The 22,280-nt window shown below is 43.6% G+C and overlaps 1 protein-coding gene across 1 annotated transcript; it reads left to right on the top strand.

The window, feature by feature from the left end:
• The first annotated feature begins 546 nt into the window (after positions 1-546).
• LOC110491700 (myosin light chain kinase, smooth muscle) lies at positions 547-21,640 on the top strand. Its single transcript, XM_021565343.2, is given in 15 exon segments — positions 547-2,656; positions 3,185-3,375; positions 8,262-8,297; positions 8,523-8,653; positions 8,881-9,037; positions 9,839-10,150; positions 10,352-10,448; positions 10,799-11,002; positions 11,433-11,650; positions 16,691-16,814; positions 17,223-17,375; positions 17,779-17,908; positions 18,220-18,301; positions 18,470-18,610; positions 19,141-21,640. Coding segments are annotated over 14 exon segments (2,151 nt in total). The 5' UTR covers positions 547-2,656; positions 3,185-3,209; the 3' UTR covers positions 19,341-21,640.
• Positions 21,641-22,280: the final 640 nt, after the last annotated feature.

Below are 22,280 nucleotides of genomic sequence, written 5' to 3'. Positions count from 1 at the left end.
ACTGCAGGAAATACAGATGTAATTTCTTCTTCGCTATGATCAGCTTGTTAAAAACTGACGGATACAAACTTGAAACCACTGATCATGACAATGGGGTGACAACAGTTGTCCATTCCATATTGTCCATTTCACTTTGACCTGTCCTGTTTTTAGGATATGTTGTTAAGATAACAATGCATTGTTTTATTTGATTGGGCGCAATTTAGGTTAGGCTATTTGATCGGAGAAACCTGCATGATTTAAAAAGTATCCGTCTCATTACTGTCACACCCTGATCTGTTTCACCTGTCCTTGTGATTGTCTTCACCCCCTCCAGGTGTCACTTATTTTCCCCAATGTATTTATCCCTGTGTTTCCTGTCTCTCTGTGCAAGTTTGTCCTGTATGTTTGTCAAGTCAACCAGCATGTTTTTTTTCCTGTACTCCTTTTTCTTCTTCTCTTTGCTAGTCCTCCCGGTTTTGACCCTTGCCTGTTTTCTGGACTCCATTCCCACCTGCCCTGACCTCGAGCCTGCCTGCCCTTCGCTACCTACTGGACTCTGAACTGGTTTGGACCTTTTGCCTGTACACGACCATTCTCTTGCCTATCCCTTTTTGGATTAATAAACATCTAAGACTCCAACTATCTTCCCCCTGTGTCTGCATGTGGCTCTCGCCTTGTGCCCTTATACATTACATTGTCATACATTTTATCTCCAGCCTGTAGGCTACAGAAAAGGCCACATACTCTTTCTACCATATCCTCTATCTGCTACATGAATTACGTTCTATTATTTTTGGGGGATGGAACGTTGGTGGAGCGCCGCAGAGATGCGTTTCGCTGACAGCACCCTGGAGCTGGCGCCCCTGCCTTTGACAAAGTGGGCGCTGCTTATCACAGGGCATCAACACTCACCTAACTAAAAATCCCTTATGCCACTGGTTGAGAGAACTTGCCATTTGTTTAGGGCAGAATTGTAAGGTTTTACATGTTGTTGGAGGTGCATATTGGTCAGTTTAGCTCAGAAAAGGCCGCCCTCGTCAATCTGCCGCCGCAGGCGGCCGCCTAATCCTGCCTAATGAGCGGGCCTGCCATGAATCAGACTCTCATGTAATTTGTTTTGATAATCTGATATCAAAACCTAAACCTCGATCAGGCCTCCCCTGCCAAAATAACCACAGCAAGTTGGGGTATACAGTACCTTCAGGCTATGGACAGCCTCTCCACACAGCTCACATACATGAGCTAGAAGATAACAGGTACAGGTACATATATACAGATGACCCCTCCCTATGGACCATACCCCATGGAGCTCTATTCACCAAATGTACATATCCCGGCTAAGTAGACATTTAAAATGTTCCTGGCTCAATCTCAAAACAGGAACACTTTTAACAAATGAATATACGCTTCACAATAGTTCTGCAGGTCAACAGGCCGAAAAATGTAGGCGTATTACTAATGAGCCGAGCACTTGCGCAGGCTCCCATTAGGAACGAATGACGTGCATGGGACTAGAGCGAGTGCCCATTTGCACCTGCACATCCCATGGACTTGGAGGATTGCAAATGGTTAGACCTAAATTACTGCACTCAAATATGAAACTGAAAAGGCCAAAATGTGACTTGACCAAACATTAAAGGGGCAATATGTTTTCGGGCAACCTGACCAAATTCACATTGAAATAATGTGTTATAGATCTGTAATTGTCATTTAACATCTACAAATGGTTAGATCTTTTCTATGGGCGGTATTTCTATGCTCCCTGTTCTTTAATTTAGTTTGGGCTTTTACTTTCGGTTTTGTGCACCAGCTTCAAACAGCTGAAAATAACATATTTTTGGTTATGTAAAAGGTATTTCAGAGCGGTTTTGATTGTACAATGATTCTCTACACTATACTTGCTTATTTTGTCACAAAAACTAAATATAAAATATGAACGCTCCAAACCATTTATAAGGGGAAGTAAACAATGTGCCTTCCAATGATAAGAGTGGCAAGTCAGCTTCTTCACACAGTCCTTTACATATGCATGAGAGAAGATGGACCTAGCAATGGCCCCAGCTAGCAGGCAGAGGGACATTCTGTACTACAACTGTGAACCAGTGTTGCCAGACACTATTGACACTTTCCTGCCCAATGCACAAAAAAAGTAACATTTTTTTTGCCAGCCCAATGACAAAACAAATGTTTGTAAAACTGCCCAATCTGGCGAAACTGCTGTAAACCCTGGAACCATGGAACACACCGTGAACGACAGACACAACAAGACACTCTCGGAAACAGCAAGCCTGCATTGGGATTTCCAAAAACAAGTGAACATATTCAAGTGAACGTATATCACCTATACCTCAATTCTATCCACAACGTTCTATCGCTGTGAGAAATCCCTAACTGTAAGATTCATTCAGCTAGAGTGGAGATTATTATTTGTAGTGTGGTTTGACACAGTGGGTTAGACAAATGTAAAAAGCTGTCCTACTTGCTCTCCTAGATTCCTGTGATGTCATTAGTGGCGTAGAGATTGCCAAACAACATGCCACAGAGGAGCACAGCGAGGCAGTTTTTTTTGTTTGTTGTGTTGTGTGTTCTGTGTCTATGTGATTTATTGTGACAGTTGGCTCGGTGTGCTTGGCAGAGGCGTTTGGTGATCGTGTTTGGTGAAGGACATAACCAAGTAGGTGAACTTTCTCTGTTCATTTCTCTCCATGTCTCTCTTTCTCTTGGTCTCTCTCTAACTCTCTTTGTTTTTGATGTATGTGTGTGGGTGTGTGTGCGTGCGTGCGTGCGTGCGTGCGTGCGTGCGTGTGTGTGTGTGTGTGTGTGTGTGTGTGTGAGTCTGTTTTCTCTCTGTCTGTTGTGTTGTGGGAGGGGGAGGCGGTCCACTGGCTAGCCATATAATTGAACCTGATAAATATAGTGGTTTCCTGTGTTGGGGTTGAGAGCTAGCCAGTGGGCTGTAGCCAGTGTGAAAGCAATGCCAGATGAGGTGTGAATTGTGAACCAAAGGGAACATAAGAGAGTTTCACACATCGCTTTGCAGAGAGATGGAAAGTGAAAGAGATAAGAGTGAGAGAGAGAGAGAAATCAAGAAGAAATAAAAGGAGACAGCCAATAAGAGGAGAGGGCGAAAAAGGGGTTGTTGACAGACAGCGAATCGGAAACCCTGTCGTGTATGCTTAACATTGAATGGTTGCCTCTTCAGATTTGGCTATTTTCACCTGGCAAAGATGGACAAAGGCAGCATGGGCCCCAAGAAGACTTTCGTGTCCACTTTTCGCATGGATTTTAAGCCTGCCGCCCCTCGGCAGTTTGTGTTGAAGGGGATCAAGAATGACCTAGAGGACAGGGACACTGCTCGGGGGGGTAGCAGCAAGCAGGGAACCATATCAACAGGTAAGGAATCAGTTCGAACTATTTTAAATAGTTTACTGTTGTCATCAATCAAATATTTCTGGCTCTTAAAGAACGGGATTCAGACCTTCTTTAAAAATAGCATAGTGCTTTATCGTGGCAATGGTAGTAATTATTTTAGTCATCATTTTGTAGTTATGTGGACGCTTTTGGGCATTGGTCCTATGTGAATCTCAGTGATTGAACTCAAGCATCTGACCCTCAATGATCATCCGAAACCTAATTAGCATATGATTCCGAGGTGTTTGCCTGACTCTCGAGGTAAGCAAGCCCCTAGACTAGGGCTGGATGTTTGTTGTTATTATCCTACCTTGCTGTATGGCCAGAAAGCTCTTTTTTGTTTTGTTGATTTGACAATATCAACATGTTCAAAGGCATTTGTGTATCTATACAACTGAACCACTTATAACATTTTCTAATAATTCCAGTTATAATTATTACATGTTTGAATGCATGAGCCTATTGCCAAAACATTGGTGACGTAAAACAAATAACACACTCTTCTTTAGAAGTTCAAGCCAGCAAAGCTGCCTTATATTTAAATCTAAGAAGGTGTCACGTCCTGACCTTAGTTCCTTTTTTTATGTTTCTATTTTAGGTTGGTCAGGGCATGAGTTGGGGTGGGCAATCTATGTTTTGTTCTATGTTTGTATTTCTATGTGTTTGGCCTGGTATGGTTCCCAATCAGAGGCAGCTGTCAATCGTTGTCTCTGATTGAGAACCATACTAAGGCAACCTGGTTTCGCCCTTGAGTTGTGGGTAGTTGTTTTCTGTCTCTGTACCAGACAGGACTGTTGCGTTTGTTTCGTTTTTGTTCTAGTGTTCAGTGTAATTAAAAGATCATGAACACGTACCACGTTGCACCTTGGTCCTCTCCTTCTTCCACCTACGACGATCGTTACAAAAGGATTACATTTGTTTGTTTTTTCCCAGCTGATCTACCCAACAAACAAAGAAAAATGATAGACGTTTTCTAATATTTATCAAAAAGCATGACTTCTGCCACGTTCAAAATGACTGGGAAATCTCTGACTTCAGTGAGTTCAAGACAACTGGGAACTCGGGGGGGGACAAGCTCCGACTGGGAAAATACGTTTTGAACGGTCATCCAAGTCAGGAACTCAGGGCTCTTTGTAGAGCTCCGACCTGAAGATCACCAAAGTCATGATTCAACCTTGTTTTTTTCTGAGTTCCCAGTTGTCTTGAAAGCACCATAAACCCAGAGAATGCCAGAATTTGATGACGAAGTTTGATGACAAAATTTACCCACGAAGGACCGCCGCGCCACCTTCCTGTTCAAGTGACCACAGCACAACAAGGTTGTACAAAAATGTATTGTATCCTGCTGCATAAATGATGTAATATGCCAGGGAGATATGTTTACTGCAGCTAAGAAATAAATACTAAGTGTATGTTGTGTAGTAAGCAGTTAGTAGCCAAATTAGTCACCCGAATAATTTGGTCCCTTTTCCCCTCATAACTTAGCCTACTGTTCTGACCATTGGTCATGTGAGTACCTTCTGTATGCAGTGTCTCAGCCTGTTCTGTGAGGTTTACCCTCACTCTTTTGTTTGGGTACATCCCAGTGTTTTGTATATGTGTTTGTTTTGGGTCTATTAAAAACCTAGATGTATTCCTGCGCCTGTCTCCAAATCCTTTATACCAGCATGACAGGTATATTTTCACCTCTTAATTTCACCTACGTTCCGACTTGGTGGTGCACATTTGGCCTATAGCCTATTTTAGAGAAATGTCATCACATATTTTATGAATGAACTGTTTCGCTGCCAGACAAGGCTCAGCTGATAGCCAGGTGTAGCAGTGGTAAGGTGTTGAGACTGCTGTTGGGACTTTATGTAGGTGTCACCTTTATAGTGTTTGTGTGTTTGTCACCTTTATAGTGCAATTAATGTATTGTTTACTGTTGTGTTGGGTAGTGGCTTTGATGGCAATCATCACAATTTTTGGGGGAGTTGGGCCCCATCAAAATGGACATGCTAAAATCACCACTGGATAGATCCCAAATTAATACAATCACTAGCATCAAAAAACATTTTAAGAAATGAGGCTGAGGCAACAGATAAGAACATTTAGCTTAAAATGTTGATAAACTATTAGGCTATTTTTTTTTCACATAAGCACAGCAGTGCGCACAGGGCAGTAGGCTATAAGCGCAAATGGAACATTTGCAGGTATAAACACCATTCTCAAAAGTGACCACAAATGTAATGCTTTTATTATAAAGGTGCATTTTTATGGTGAAAATGATCTTCCCCAAACTTGAAACTCACTCGCTGTGTATGTATGTCAGTTAGGCTCTACACCCCTTGTAAAACGGATTAATGTCCTTCATTTTAAGAAGTTGATTAGCCACTTTAGATGTGATATGGGCCGGCAGGTAGCCTAGTGGTTAGACTTGGACTTGTAACCGAAAGGTTGCAAGATCGAATCCCGAATCCCCGAGCTGACAAGGTAAAAATCTGTCGTTCTGCCCCTGAACAAGGCAGTTAACCCACTGTTCCTAGGCCGTCATTGAAAATAAGAATTTGTTCTTATAAATAACAAGTACAGACCTTATCAAAAAAATATAGGCCTACGGGCTAGGCTACATGAGTGTGTGTGACTTTGATTTGAAAAAGTTGGAATAAAAAGCATGCGCAGTCTCGTGCTTTAAGCTGAGCACTAAGACGGCACTCAACGAGCTGTATAAGGCCATAAGCAAACAAGAAAATGCTCATCCAGAGGTGGCGCTCCTAGTGGCCGGGGACTTTAATGCAGGGAAACTTAAATCTGTTTTACCTAATTTCTACAAGCATGTTAAATGTGCAACAATAGGGGAAAAAAACCTCTAGACCACCTTACTCCACAAACAGAGACGCGTACAAAGCTTTCCCTCACCCTGCATTTGGCAAATCTGACCATGACTCTATCCTCCTGATTCCTGCAACACAAACAAAAACTAAAGCAGGAAGTAGCAGTGACTCACTCAATAAGGAAGTGGTCAGATGACGTAGATGCTACAGGACTGTTTTGCTAGCACTGACTGGAATATGTTCTGGGAATCTTCCGATGGCATTGAGGCGTACACCACATCAGTCACTGGCATATCCCAACATATCCCAACCAGAAGCCCTGGAAAACAGGCAACATCCGCACTGAGCTAAAGGCTAGAGCTGCTGCTTTCAAGGAGTGGGACACTAATCTGGGCGCTTATAAGAAATCCCGCTATGCCCTCAGACAAACCATAAACAGGCAAAGCGTCAATACAGGGCTAAGATTGAATCGTACTATACCGGCTCCGACGCTCATCGGATGTGGCAGGGCTTGCAAACTTTTATGGACTACAATGGTAAGCACAGCCGTGAGCTGCCCAGTGACATGAGCCTACCAGACGAGCTAAATAACTTCTATGCTCGCTTCGAAGCACGCAACACTGAAGCATGCATGAGAATATCAGCTGTTCCAGACGACTGTGTGATCACGCTCTCTGTAGCCGATGTAAGACCAGACGGATTACCAGGATGTGTGCTCCGAGCATGAGCTGACCAACTGGCAAGTGTCTTCAACCTGTCCCTGACCAAGTCAACCTGTCCCTGACCAAGTCAACCTGTCCCTGACCAAGTCTGTAATGCCAACATGTTTCGAGCAGACCACCATAGTCCCTGAGCACAAGAACATCAAGGTAACCTGCCTAAATTACTACCGACACATAGCAATCACGTCTGTAGCCTTGAAGTGCTTTGAAAGGCTGGTCATGGCTCACATCAACACCATTATCCCAGAAACTCTAGACCCACTCCAAATTGCATACCGCCCCAACAGATCCATTGATGATGCAATCTCCATTGCACTCCACACTGCCCTTTCCCACCTGGACAAAAGGAACACCTACTTAAAAAAAATAAAATTACTTCAGTTTATTTTAGTAAATACTTAAACTTTTTTCCTTAAAACTGCATTGTTGGTTAAGGGCTTGTAAGTAAGCATTTCACTGTAAGGTGTTGTATTCGGCGCATGTGACAAATTACATTTGATTTGATTCGCAAGTGATGGGCTAATATTGTCACCCATCAGACCATTCTTGATGTAATCTTGTCTTTACATATACTAAATAATATATGTGTGAAATTAGTTTTGATTTAGAATGGACCATTATCATTCACCTGTCTCGAAACAGGGGCAGAAGAAACATTTTTCCTTCATCTATGCTCTTAAATAGTGAATAGAGGACGCTTTTCCCATGGTTCATTTTCATGCCAGCCATGTAGGCTATACTCCTGTTGTAAAGAGAAGCAATGTGCTTAATATTAGGAAAGTTGTGAAATAAATATAGTAGGCCTAGCCTATAGAAAGCTGATGGGATCCTCCTCTTTTTAATAGAGGCCTTCAGTCTGTTTTCTCAATACAATTGAATAGCCTATTGAATTGCTGTGCAACGTGTTTGATGAGATGCTCAATCGCATTTGCATTGATGTCAGAGTGATTAGAGGGACAATAGAGTGCTGTGTACCAAGCAGTTAGCACGTTTGGAAGGCTACTAATGACCATCGGTAGCATCAGAGCTTGGAGAAGCCTAGTTACCGTGACTAAACGGTCACGTGGAATTTGACTGCCGGCATGACCACCGGTGTGACAGTAATAGTAAAATCACCGTAACAGCCCTGGATGTGTGCACCCAAAAGTTGGATGCGATCCGCCAAACAAATCCCAAAGAAGAAGAAGGAGACGATGAGACAGGAGAGAGGATGCGAGAAGTAGGCAATTGCGATCTTCCACCCCCCCCCCCCGCCCCCCCCAAAAAAGTTTGAATATTAATTGCTATCTTCCCATAATCAATCACCCATGTAATGTGACACTTTTCTTTTCAGATATCACCTCAAAGAGAAGAGTCTCCACTGAAAAGGGTGAGTTGGTCCATTGACAACTGCTTGTCTTCCAGTCAGATTTAGAATAACAAGTATCAAGACAAAGGCCCTCCTATTCGCATGTGAACACTTAAAGTACCAAGAACAAGTCAAACTTTACCCAACTTGAAATATGCTTCAAACCGGCAGTTTGCATGCTTTGCAAAAAAAAGAGTTGAGCTCAGTGATGTAGTGTTAACCACTCGTTGTCTCTGCCTCTTCCAGGTCCCCTGCTGGAGTTTCTTGACCCCCAAGAGCAGTTGGAGGTGCGGGTGGGAGGGCAGGCCAGACTCCACTGTGCATTCAGGAGCTGCAGTGTTCCTGTGGCTTCCTGCTGGATCTACAACAGAGAGCAGGTCTGGGTTGAATTGGTTTGGGGTCAGAAATAAGACTGTATTCCTTTACCATATCTATTGTTGATACTTTAAATAAATGTACAACTTTTCACAGATTAAGTTAAATGTCAAAACATCTGGGAACAGTTTACCGGATTCAGATTAAGTCTAGTCCTGGATTAAACACCAATCTCAAGTGCATTTTAGTCCAAGAATAGGTTTATTCTTCCTCTTCTCCCTCTATGCAGGTGGTTGCAGGCGGGCCGAGGACTCGTGTAGAGAGCAGTGACACTGACAGCAGTGTGGAGATATCTCAGGCTTGTCCGGACGATGCGGGTACATACACTATATTGGTGCGGAATCGCAGGGGCTTGGCTCAGCACACAGTCACCCTCAGTGTTATCGGTGAGTATCCTGGGGCGTGTTCGTGATCACTAAAGTTTCAACCGTTCCTTAAACTAGCGTCATATTCCCTAGGCACCAAATGAAAGAAAACGTACTGAAACAGAGAGGGACTAGCTGAAATCCAGCTTGTCCCTCTCTGTTTAAGGTTTTTGTTGCAAAACATTTTGCTACAGTGTACACTAATGAATATGACCCTGCCTTATCCCAATTGACAATTATTGCTGATAGATTGCATTACCACAACATAATACCAATGAGCCTCGATTCTGCTCCTGGAGAACCACAGAACAAGACGAGATGGTTACTCACACGTAGCAATTCCAAGAATAGTCCTGCTAGTAAACTCAATGTCAACGAACCCTACGGGTCGGGGAAAGTGTCTTCATCTTGAATAGTCTTGTTCAGGGTGAAGCAGGAAAAGTTCACAGCTGCTGACCTCGACTACGTCAAAAGAGGTTATGCATTTGGTCTCTCGGAGCTCAATTGCTTCCATCTAAAGTTGACCATGGGCCCTCTTCCAATAGTTTTAAATGGCTTCCTTCCTTCTTTCCTACATTAAGGTATCATCACTGCTCTAACATGACTGAACTAATGAGTTAAGTCAAGTATTAGGAAACCACATCTAACTTGGGCCCTGTTCAAATTCTATACCACATCTACCTTGGATCCTGTTCCAATGCTTTCAAATGGCATCCTTCCTTAGGAATCCAAATCCACCACACCAGTCATGTTAGATTAATGCTTTCAAAAGGAAGCAAATGTAATCTCACAGGCTCTGTGTTTGTCTCCCTGTCTTCTCAGACCGGCCTCACCCTCCAGCATCTAGTCCCATGGTCTCCCAGCTCTCCTCTTGCTCCCTGGTCCTGTCATGGTCGGGGCCCAGCTACGACGGGGGCACTGCCGTCACAGGCTACGTGGTGGAGGTGAGACGAGAAGGCACTGAGAAGCCCGAGGACTGGACTGAGGTGACGACCCGCTGCAAGAACACCTCGTACCGGATCCGCTCAGTCCTGGAGCCCCTGGGGGAGTACCGCTTTCGCGTTCGGGCCTACAATTTGGCAGGTGTCAGTGAGCCGAGTGAGGTGTCAGACTGTATCAAGATGGACACCAGAGGTTGGCGGATATTGATTTTCTCCAAACAGTGACTTTGATGAATACTACAAGTTTAGATCTTAATCAGTTGCTGATCTGATTGGTTGTCTCTGTCTATTGGTTTTTCCTTTAAATGTCTCGTATCTACATTCTGTTGAATTCAACTACACATATACTGTACAGTAGTTCTTGTTGACTAATCTTGATTCTGTGCTTTTGAAGGAGAGCCAAAAGAGGAATCCCAATCGTATGTGACTGTCACCATTGACACCACGCACAAAGTCAAGGATCATTACAATGTGCATGAGAAGCTGGGAGTGTAAGCATTAGATGGTCACTCACTCAGTATATTGACTCATTGCTAAACTGGGTTGTGTTCAGTTGGCATGAAACGGAACAAAACTGTCCGAAACTGAAGTACTATCTGGGTTGTATTAATTTGTGCTCATCATAGCAAACAAAAAGTGACAATGAGTGTTCTCATTGGACAAGTTCAGGTATTCCCTCCCAGTTTTGTTTAGTTTTCTTCTGTTTGGCGTCTAGTGAATATGACCATGAACTTGTCGATTTTCATTTTCTGTGGCGACCCATTTTAAAACACTTGAAAACGTTTTGCTGCTGTGTGTCCTAATGAACACAACCCTGCTAACTGCCTTCCCCCCTCAACAGGGGGAAGTTTGGCCAGGTGTTCAGGCTGAGTCACAAGGAGACAGGTCAGGTGTGTGCAGGGAAGTTCTACCGGGCCCATAGCTCCAAGGCGAAGGCTGTGGCGCGCAGGGAGATCGAGCTGATGAACTGTCTCCACCACCCTAAGCTGGTGCAATGCCTCGGGGCCTATGACACCCGCTCCGAAATCATCATGGTGATGGAGTAGTAAGCACAGCCAGTTCCAATCATCAAGATTATTATAGGAGTACAATTGCATTGATGTCTTTACTGAGTTTCCATTACAATATAATGTGTGCATGTCAATATGTGTGCATGTTTATAGTGTGTTTCTCTTCTCTTCTGCACTTTCCTGGAGATAGGATTGAGGGCCACTGCTTGTAGCCTGGTACCTAGATCTCCTATGGTTGTTGTCATTGCCAAGTTTGGTCTTGGCAAAACCACACAAACAGATCTGGGACCAGGCTGCACGGCTGTCGAGAGATCTACATAGTTTACATTGAACGTGCATATGCAAGGGATCAGTCTAATAATGGGCTTGTATCATCGAAGCCTATCCAATCTTCTAGAGCAACAGGATCTATGGATTGGTTTGACATGAGGACCTTGGTCTTCCTTATACCTTCTATATCTCTAGCATTGCCGGCGGGGAACTGTTTGAGCGCATCGCGGACGACAACTTTGAGCACACGGAGCCTACCAGCGCACGCTACATGCATCAGCTCCTGGAGGGCATGCAGTACATCCACCGGCAGAACATTGTCCACTTGGACCTCAAGCCAGAAAACATTGTGTGCGTGGACACCACGGGCACGCGGATTAAGATCATCGACTTTGGCCTGGCAGCCAAGCTGGGTGAGTGGGTTTGGAGAAGAGACTAATAGCGTTTTCAAACTATCGTGCTGACCCGAACGTTATTTTGCTACTTTCCTGGCTCAGATATTTTGTTTGCACAGTACAGCTTGGCTGAAGCTCAACCCAGTAGTGTAAAAAGGGTCTTCATAGTGTCCTGCAGATTCAAGGGCCATGTGCCAGTAGGGCACAACGTTGTGGAACGTTCAGAATCAGGTCAAAATAAATATTGCGTAGAACAGACCTACAGTGCCTTCAGGAAGTATCACACCCCTTGACTTTTTCCATATTTTGTTGTCTTACAGTCTGAATTTAAAATGGATTACATGGTGTTTTTTGTCACTGGCCTACATACAATACCCCATAATGTCAAAGTGGAATTATGTTTTAAAAAATGACACTGAACCAAAACATTAACATCACATGTACAGTGTTGGTCCCATGTTTCATGAGCTGAAATAAAACATCCCAGAAAGGTTCCATATGCACAAAAAGCTTATTTCTTTTTTTGTGCACAATTTGTTAACATCCCTGTTAGTGAGCATTTCTCCTTTGCCAAGATATTCCACCCACTTGACAGGTGTGGCATATCACAAAGTTGATTAAACAACAATCATTACACAGGTGCACCTTGCAGTGAGGACAATAAAAGGTCACTCTAAAATGTGCAGTTTTGCCACGCAACACAATGCCACAGACGTATCAAGATTTGAGGGAGCGTGCAACTGGCATGCTAACTGAAGGAATGTCCACTAGAGCTGTTGCCAGAGAATTTAATGTTCATTTCTCTACCATAAGCCGCTTCCAAAGTTGTTTTAGAGAATTTGGCAGTACGTCTAACTGGCCTCATCACACCAGACCACATGTAACCATACCAGCCCAGGAACTCCACATCCGGCTTCTTCATCAGCGGGATCATCTGAGACCAGCCACCCGGAGCTGATGTAACTTGGGGTTTGCACAACTGAAGAATTTCTGCACAAGCTGTCAGAAACAGCCTCAGGGAAGCTGAAGGGTTTTGACCTGACTGCAGTTCGGCATCGTAACTGACTTGATTGGGAAAATGCTCACCTTCAATGTCCACTGGCACGCTGGAGAAGTGTGCTCTTTCAACTGTACCGGGCAGATGGCAGACGTGTGGGCGAGCGGTTTGCTGATGTCAACATTGTGAAAAGAGTGCTCCATGGTGGGGGTGGGGTTATGGCAAAGGCAGGCATAAACTACGGATAGCGAACGCAATTCCATTTTATAAATGTCAATTTGAATGCACAGAGATACCGTGATGAGATCCTGAGGCCAATTGTCGTGCCATTCATTCATCCGTTACTACAACAATTGGACACCACGAAATTGGGGAGAAAAAGGGGTAAAAATTTACAAAAAAAAATTAACAAATAAAAAAGGTGGTTTCCATAAGTTTGTGTTCGATACACTCCATTTATTCCATTCCAGCCATTACAATGAGCCCGTCCTTCTATAGCTCCTTCCATTAGCATCCATTGGGCATGTGAGAGCATGTGAGTAGAGTTGAGCGGTTGGAAACTACTATCCTAGCTCATGGAGCGGGGCTTGCACACCACTTCGCCGCTGACATTTAATCCTAGTAAAAATGTCCTGTTTTAGGTCAGTTAGGATCACCACTTTAATTTAAGAATGTGAAATGTCAGAATAATAGTAGAGAGAATGATTTATTTCAGGTTTTATTTCTTTCAACACCTTCCCAGTGGGTCAGAAGTTTACATACACTCAATTAGTATTATTTGGTAGCATTGCCTTTAAATGATTTAACTTGGGTCAAAAGTGTTGGGTGGCCGTCCACAAGCTTCCCACAATAAGTTGGTTGCATTTTGGCCCATTCCTCCTGACAGAGCTGGTGTAACTGAGTTAGGTTTGTAGGCCTCCTTGCTCGCACACGCTTTTTCAGTTCTGCCCACAAATTTTCTATGGGATTGAGGTCAGGGCTTTGTGATGGCCACTCCAATACCTTGACTTTGTTGTCCTTAAGCCATTTTGCCACAACTTTGGAAGTATGCTTGGGGTAATTGTCCATTTGGAAGACCCATTTGCGACTTAGCTTTAACTTCCTGACTGATGTCTTGAGATGTTGCTTCAATATATCCACATAATTTTCTTTGCCACATGATGCCATCTATTTTGTGAAGTGCACCAGTCCCTCCTGCAGCAAACCACCCCCACAACATGATGCTCCCACCCCCATGCTTCACGGTTGGAATGGTGTTCTTCAGCTTGCAAACGTTTCCTCCAAACATAACAATGGTCATTATGGTCAAACAGTTCTATTTTTGTTTCATCAGACCAGAGGACATTTCTCCACAAAGTACAATCTTTGTCCCCATGTGCAGTTGCAAACCGTAGTCTGGCTTTTTTTATTTGTTTTTATTTTTTATTTTACCCCCTTTTTTCTCCCCAATTTCATGGTATCCAATTGTTAGTAGCTACTATCTTGTCTCATCGCTACAACTCCCATACGGGCTTGGGAGAGACGAAAGTCGAAAGTCATGCGTCCTCCGATACACAACCCAACCAAGCCGCACTGCTTCTTAACACAGCGCGCAACCAACCCGGAAGCCAGTCGCACCAATGTGTCGGAGGAAACACCGTGCACCTGGCAACCTTGCCCTTAACCACTGCGCCACCCGGGAGGCACCATAGTCTGGCTTTTTATGGAGGTTTTGGAGCAGTGGCTTCTTCCTTGCTGAGCGGCCTTTCAGGTTATGTCGATATAGGACTTGTTTTACTGTGGATATAGATAGTCTTGTCCCTGTTTCCTCCAGAATCTTCACAAGGTCCTTTGCTGTTGTTCTGGGATTGATTTGCACTTTTCGCACCAAAGAACGTTAATTTCTAGGAGACAGAACGCGTCTCCTTCCTGAGCGGTATGACGGCTGCGTGGTTCCATGGTGTTTATACTTGCGTACTATTGTTTGTACAGATTAACGTGGTACCTTTAGTCGTTTGGAAATTGCTCCCAAGGATGAACCAGACTTGTGGAGGTCTACCATTTTTTTCTGAAGTCTTGGCTGATTTCTTTTGATTTTCCCATGATATCAAGCAAAGAGGCACTGAGTTTCAAGGTAGGCCTTGAAATACATCCACAGGCACACCTCAAATTGACTCAAATGATGTCAATTAGCCCATCAGAAGCCTCTAAAGCCAGGTAATTTCCAAGCTTTTTAAAGGCACAGTCAACTTAGTGTATGTAAACTTCTGAGCCACTGGATTTGTGATACAGTGAATTATAGAATTCACTTTCAGAACAACAGCTATCTGGATTTGGTTGAAGGAGAAGTGAGGGTGGGCTTGGGCAAGTTGCTGCAGGGGGGTAGGGGTAGCCAGGTGGAAAGCATGGCCGGGCGTTGAAACATGCTTATTGAAATTCTTGATTATCGTAGATTTATCGGTGACAGTGTTTCCTAGCCTCAGTGCAGTGGGCAGCTGGGAGGGGATGCTCTTATTCTCCATGGTCTTTACAGTGTCCCAAAGCCTGTGCTTTCCTAACTGACTGTGTTCCTGACTTCCCTGAAAAGTTGCATATTGCGGGGGCTATTCGATGCTAATGCAGAACGCCACAGGATGTTTTTGTGCTGGTCAAGAGCAGCCAGGTCAGGAGTGAACCAGGGGCTATATCTGTTCTTAGTTTTACATTTTTTGAACGGGGCATGCTTATTTAAGAGGGAGAGGAAAGCACTTTTAAAGAACAACCAGGTTTCCTCTACTGACGGGATGAGGTCAATATCCTTCCAGGATACCCGGGCCAGGTCAATTAGAAAGGCCTGCTCGCTGAAGTGTTTTAGGAAGCGTTTGAGGGGTGGCCGTTTGACCGCGGACCCATTACGGACGCAGGCAATGAGGCAGTGATCTCTGAGACAGCAGAGGATGGCCAACAGCAGAGAGACAGCAGAGGTGTATTTGGAGGGCAGGTTGGTCAGGATGATATCTATGAGGGTGCCTGTATTTACAGATTTAGGGTTGCACCTGATAGGTTCTTTGATCATTTGAGTGAGATTGAAGGCATCTATCTTAGATTGTAGGATGGTCGGGGTGTTAAGCATATCCCAGTTTAGGTTACCTAACAGTACGAACTCTGAAGATAGATGGGGGGGAAATCAATTCACATAAGGTGTCCAGGGCACAGCTGGGGGCTGAGGGGGGTCTATAACATGTGGCAGTGAGAGACTTATTTCTGGAAAGGTGGATGTTTAAAAGTAGAAGCTCGAACTGTTTGGGCACAGACCCGCACCGCACTCACTCTCTTGCTCTTGGTCCTCATCTTAGTAAGTCACCTTGATTTAGCATCTGTGTGTTTCGATCAATTTCTTTATGAAACTCCATGACAGTAGAAGTAGACTACAAATGCATGCTGGGGCGGGCATGCCCTGAGCTCAGTTGTGAAGTGAGGCTGGAGCGGAAAAGAAAGCCTACACACCAGCCTTTGGTCATTGCTCACGTACTCTGCCGGGCACAAACTATCAGCAGGGGGGACAGAGGTCAGTAAACAGGAAAGGGCAGTCCACATATCCTGCAGCTGCACTGGCTAGCATCGCTTGTCAGCAGATGCATGCATGGGCCCTACACTACCTGCTATCCAGTACCAACTACCCTTTTTCGTTTTTGCATTCTGATATCCACTACCCATTTTTATTTTTGTATTTGACTACTGGACATTGGGAGAGCATAACTCTTGAGACGCTTGCTGCCATCCGTTAACGTATTGTTGTCGATGTATTTTATTGTTTTACTGTGAAGTATACTGTATTTAGATGTGAAATTCACTTTGAGTTTGTTCCATTGTGATTTCATCTGCTCTGTGCAGAGATGGATGAAAAATCTTGACCACAATGGGCACGTTACAGGTCATCTTTATTACAGGCTTGCTGCGCAATTGACCAGATCTCACAATACCACATTAACGTGACACAGCAGTCTTCTGAGACTGCATTAAAGGGAACCTGGAACGTGGACGGTATCAATGTAATAACCTTGACCAGCATGTTTTTCAACTGTTTTCCTCTCCAATGCCAGAGCCTGGTACTCCACTGATGGTGATGCATGGGACACCTGATTTTGTGGCCCCTGAGGTGATCAGCTACGAGCCGGTAGGGCTGGCCACTGACATGTGGAGCATCGGAGTCATCTGTTTCATCTTGTGAGTTATGAACAGGCCCACCGACTTGCTTCTATTCAAGTACACCAGGGTGCGGTGTTCAGTAGGGCGCACTGTGGAATAAAATGTCTAGGTTGCGTTCACACTGGTGCAACATGCTTAACCTTTCAGATAGAAATACCATCAATAGAGCAGTTTTATTTGCTGACTCTACATGTCACAGAGACATGGCTGGTGTACACCATATATTTCTATCAGACAGTTTGCAACATTGTGCATTATTGAACATGGTCAAGCGTAAGTTATTTTGTGGCAATGGGTGTAAAGCTTGCCTTTACTGCCATCTGCTGGCTATAAAAATATAACAAACAGTGCCCCATAGGAACTGTTGAATGGTTCAATAAACACAAACAATGGGCAATGTGACCCTGCTTCTCTGCTGCCTCCCAGGCTGAGCGGTGAGTTGCCCTTCCAAGGTAACAGTGATGCAGAGACCCTGAGCCTGGTGACGGCTGCCCGCTATGAGTTTGACCAGGAAAGCTTCGAGGACATCTCGGACCAGGCTAAAGACTTCATCACCTCTCTGCTCAAGAAGGACACAAGGTTTGTGTCTCCTACTGTCAAGATGTTGGCTGACTGGATGGCTGCTTGCTGGCATCCATATTGTCTTATGCACTGGGGACACGTGTACATGCGTGCCTGCATGTTTAGTCTGTCAGGCTAGATTTTATACTCCACCAAAATGTTCTCCTTAGCGAAACATTACTGACACTTGCTTAGTTACGACCTCTGACACGCACCCAAATTCTGTGTGGAGACCTGCGGCGTGTGGTGAAGTCACAGAGCCTCTATGTAGTACATCTAGTGGAGTATAAATCCAAATAAATGGCTAACAATATACTACTGGAGTTGGAGCAGTTTATTCTGTGTTGTGCTTGCAACTGAATGCGAGAAATCGTATAAGGGTGTGTTCTTGCCCCTCCCCAAACCTTGACCCCGTCTTCAGGTGTAGGCTGTTGTGTGACGAGGCCCTGGCCCACCCCTGGATGGCCTCTTTTACCCTTCTGGTCCGCCGTCCCACCAAGTCCCTCAAGAAGGACAAGATTTGACGTTTCTTGGCCAAGCGCAGATGGAAGGTATATTACCTTACACAAATCAATTCTACATCACATTCCATTTGAAACGTTTTCTGCCCTAATGAACACATCCCTGGCCCCATACGGTATGTGCTGAAGCCAACTCTTCAGTCGTTATCATGTCCAGCCATACAAACATCTTTGGCACGACTATGAACAGAGATGAGTGAGCTAAAGCACAAACAGACTGGGCCAGCAGGCTAACTCAGTGAATGAACCAACAAGGGGTGTGTTAATTGCGTCTCATTGATTCAAATGGCAGATGCCTGGTTCTCAGTGATGTGGTGTTTTATCTCTCTCCATAATTATAGAAAACAGGCAAGGCTGTCCTGGCGCTGCAGAGGATGGCCAACCTCACCAACGGACCCGACTCTCCTGGCAGCCCTGGGGAGGGTAAGAGACACATCCATTGATCATCCAGGGCTCAATGTCAGTGTTTTGCCTTTTTAATGTTAAATCGACCTCTGAAAAATAGTACGCTCCATGGTAGTGTGCTCCTGTTCACTAACCATTGTTGGAAGATGACAGTATTATTTTCCCTCTCTCCTCCCCCCCACCCAGAGGCTAGCTGGAGCCCGGCGGCAGAGCAGGCCATCCAGACCCTGGATCAGGAGCTGCAGAGCGAACCCCGCTTCCAGCAGGTCCTAAGGGACACCAGCCAGCCCCGGGGATCTTCCGCCCGCCTGGCCTGCCGCGTCCAGGGTACGTTTGGTTGGAAGCTTAATCAAGAGCAGTGGTTGGGGCCAATTTGAATTGAAGTCAATTCAGGAAGTAAACACATTCGATAATTGAACAAAAAATGTAATCTATTTCCAATGACTTCTCAATAAATGGAATAGGAGAAGCTATTTTTAAAAGTGTTTCCATTTTGGAATTTTCAATTCAAATCATTCCAATTTGAGCGACTTCAGTTAGATTTGACCTCAACCCTGCTCGAAACCCATTTGCTACACACGATCAATGAGAGCACTCTGTTTCCAGTGAAGCAGTCTTCCCATCGGCGTGCTCAGGGTGACCCTTGTGAACTTCAAGTTTAATTTTAACCCTGGTCTCATGTTGCTTGTTATTGTAACCTTAGTTTTCCGTCGCTCGTCATTTGAACCCGTCACTCACCATTTTAACGCTATCCCCGTCACTTGCCCTTTGCACCATTGACAAGCCACAGGGCGAGACATTTCAACCCTGCTCGCCCTTTCACTCATCATTTTAACCCTGGTCTCTCCCCATCACAGGCTACCCCGAGCCGGAGGTGGTGTGGTTTAAGGATGAGGAGACCGTGGAGTCATCGTCGAGGGTCACCATGGAGTACGACGGCATGTGTGAGCTGGTCCTGACTGACCTGGGACCTGCCGACACTGGGGTTTACAAGTGCAGAGCTACCAACGACCTAGGGGAGGCGCTGTGCTCGGCCAAACTTACCGTGGAACTGTAGCCTGAAAACACAAAACAACATCTGGATCCCTAATCTCCACCCATTTCCCCAAAGTGTGCACTTTCCGTTATGGATTTAACAATGCTGGAAACTCCCTAGTAGCCGATGATAACACCAATCCAATGTGTTGAATCCATAACGGGAAGTGTGGAAGTGCACACTTTGGGAGAAGGGTGCAGAATCGGGATGTAGCCAACAATCAATGTTGGGGAAGCTACGCTGAAAAGATAGTTTCCCAAACTACCAATTACTTCACACTGGAAGAAGTTAAGCTACAAATTGCAAGAACCGATCACTCCTGTTAATAGAATGTTTTTGTGCTTAATAGGACAAATTACACAAATGTTTCAAGTGAGAATTAGACAGGTCTGATGTCGAAAAAGAAAGGAAATTACCTACTTCACCCATATTTTAGCAAAATAAGTGTGTAGTAGTTAGCTTAATGGCGAAAAAAAAGTAATTAACTGCTGAAAACACTATCAAGATTTTAATTTAGCTTAACTACTATCAAGCTACTGCAAAATATAGTTTCATTGGCAGTTTTTTGACCCTGGGATAGATTGACCACTGTCGGTCATGTTTCTTTCCCATCTCCTAGGACTTCCGATCATTGCAAGATGTAGGAGAGATGAGAAGGCCACTTTAGACTTGAGATACGTTCATTGTCCAACTGTCCACAGATGTCAAGGGTGGCTCAAAGACAATAGAATACACAATGGACTGAACTGAGGTCTAAAAAAAGTCACAGTAAAGCTTAATGTATAGTAAGGGCAAACTAAGAACTTTCCATTCACTTTGATTCAGTTGTGACACTTCATTTGATACACTAACTTTCAATAACAGCAAAGTACAACGCTTTACCAAACCCCTCGACTTTTTCCACATGTTGTCACAGCCCGAATTTAAAATTGATTAAATGTAGATTTTTTTGTTGTCGTCACTGGCCTACACACAATACCCCATAACGTCAGTGGAATTATGTTTTTATAAACGTTAACAAATGAATGAAATGCTGAAATGTCTTAAGTATTCAACCCCTTTGATATAGCAAGCCTAAATAAGTTCAGGAATAAAACTTTGCTTAACAAGTCACATAAGTTTCATGGACTCTCACTGTGTGCAATTATAGTGTTTAAAACTTATTTGGGATAGGGAGTGGTATTTTGAAAAGCGTGCCCAAAGTAAACTGCCTGTTACTCAGGCCCAGAAGCTAGGATATGCATATAATTGGTAGATTTGGATAGAAAACACTCTAAAGTTTCTGAAATAATTGTCTGAGTATAACAGAACGGAAATGGCAGGCGAAACCCCGAGGACAAACCATCCCCCCAAAAAAGAATTTCGTCCTACCACTGATTTCAATGGCTGGCACTTTTATAATAGGGCGAAATCATGCCCAATTGCAGTTCCTAGGGCTTCCACTAGATGTCAGTCTTTAGTTTCAGGCTGGTTTTTGGAAAAATAAGATAATCACATGGTTTACTTTCGCCGTAAAGCCTTTTTGAAATCTGACAAGGTGGCTGGAATAACAATAAGTTAAGCTTTGTTTTGATGTATTGCACTTGTGATTTCATGGAAGTTTAATATTTATAGTACCCAGTCACGACAAAGATACAGGTGTCCTTCCTAACTAAGTTGCCAGAGAGGAAGGAAACCACTCAGGGATTTCACCATGAGGCCAATAGTGACTTTAAAACAGTTACAAAATAATGGCTGCGATAAGATGGAAAACTGAGAATGGATCAACAACATTGTAGTTACTCCAAAATACTAACCTAATTGACAGTGAAAAAGGAAGCATGTACAGAATAAAAAATATTCAAAATCATGCAACTAGTTACTAAAGTAATACTGCAAAAAAAAAAATGTAATGCAATTCACTTTTTGTCCTGAATACAAAGTGTTATATGTTGGGAAAATCCAATACTACTGAGTACCATTTTCAAGCATTGTGTTGGCTGCATTATGTTATGGGTTTTTCTTGTAATAATTTAAAACTGGGGAGTTTCAGGATAAAAAAAGAAATGGGGCTAAGCAGGCAAAATCCTAGAGCAAAACCTGGTTCAGTCTGCTTTCCACCATACACTGGGAGATGAATTCACCTTTCAGCAGTAATAATCTAAAACTTAAGGCCAAATCTATACTGGAGTGGCTTACTAAGAAGAAAGTGAATGTTCCCGAGTGGCCGAGTTACAGTTTTGACTTATATCTGCTTGAAAATCTGTGGCAAGACATGAAAATGGTTGTCTAGCAATGATCAACAACCAATTTGAAAATAATAAAAATGGGGAAATGTTGGACAATCCAGGTGTGAAAAGTGCTTAGAGACTTACCCAGAAAAACTCACAGCTGTAATCTCTGCCAAAGGTGATTCTAACACACTCAGGGGTGTGAATACTTACAGTAATAGTCAAAAGTTTGGACACATTCAAGGGTTTATTTTTAATATTTTCTACATTGTAAAATAATAGTGAAGACATCACAACAATCAAATTATTTTTTTGGTTACTACATGATTCCATGTGTGTTAAACAAATCAAGATATTTTTTATACTTGAGATTCTTCAAAGTAGCAACACTTTGCCTTGATGACAGCTTTGGACACTTTAGGCATTCTCTCAACCAGCTAACACAATATCAGGAATAAGTTGAGGGGTATGAATACTTTGAAGGCACTGTATCTACGCTCTCCTAAACTGGTCCCAGATCTGTTTGTCCTGTCATGTTTAATCTATCTTTTCTCAATCTAGAAACAGCACAAAATTACTGCTACATTTTTATTCCACAATTCCTTATAAATATCCCAAACATTATTTTTCACTATACTCAACACTTTAAGTTTATTTTTTACTTAAAGCTATATTAATAAATACTTGATTGACCCTAAGCACTACAAAAGAAACTGTAGTCAAAATGCCCAAAGCTATTTGACTCGATTTA

This window comes from Oncorhynchus mykiss, chromosome 16 (genome assembly GCF_013265735.2).
Source record: "Oncorhynchus mykiss isolate Arlee chromosome 16, USDA_OmykA_1.1, whole genome shotgun sequence".
NCBI classification, from domain to species: domain Eukaryota; kingdom Metazoa; phylum Chordata; class Actinopteri; order Salmoniformes; family Salmonidae; genus Oncorhynchus; species Oncorhynchus mykiss.
The sequence above is the reverse complement of the archived record's forward strand: the minus strand, read 5'-3'. Positions and strand labels throughout refer to the sequence as shown.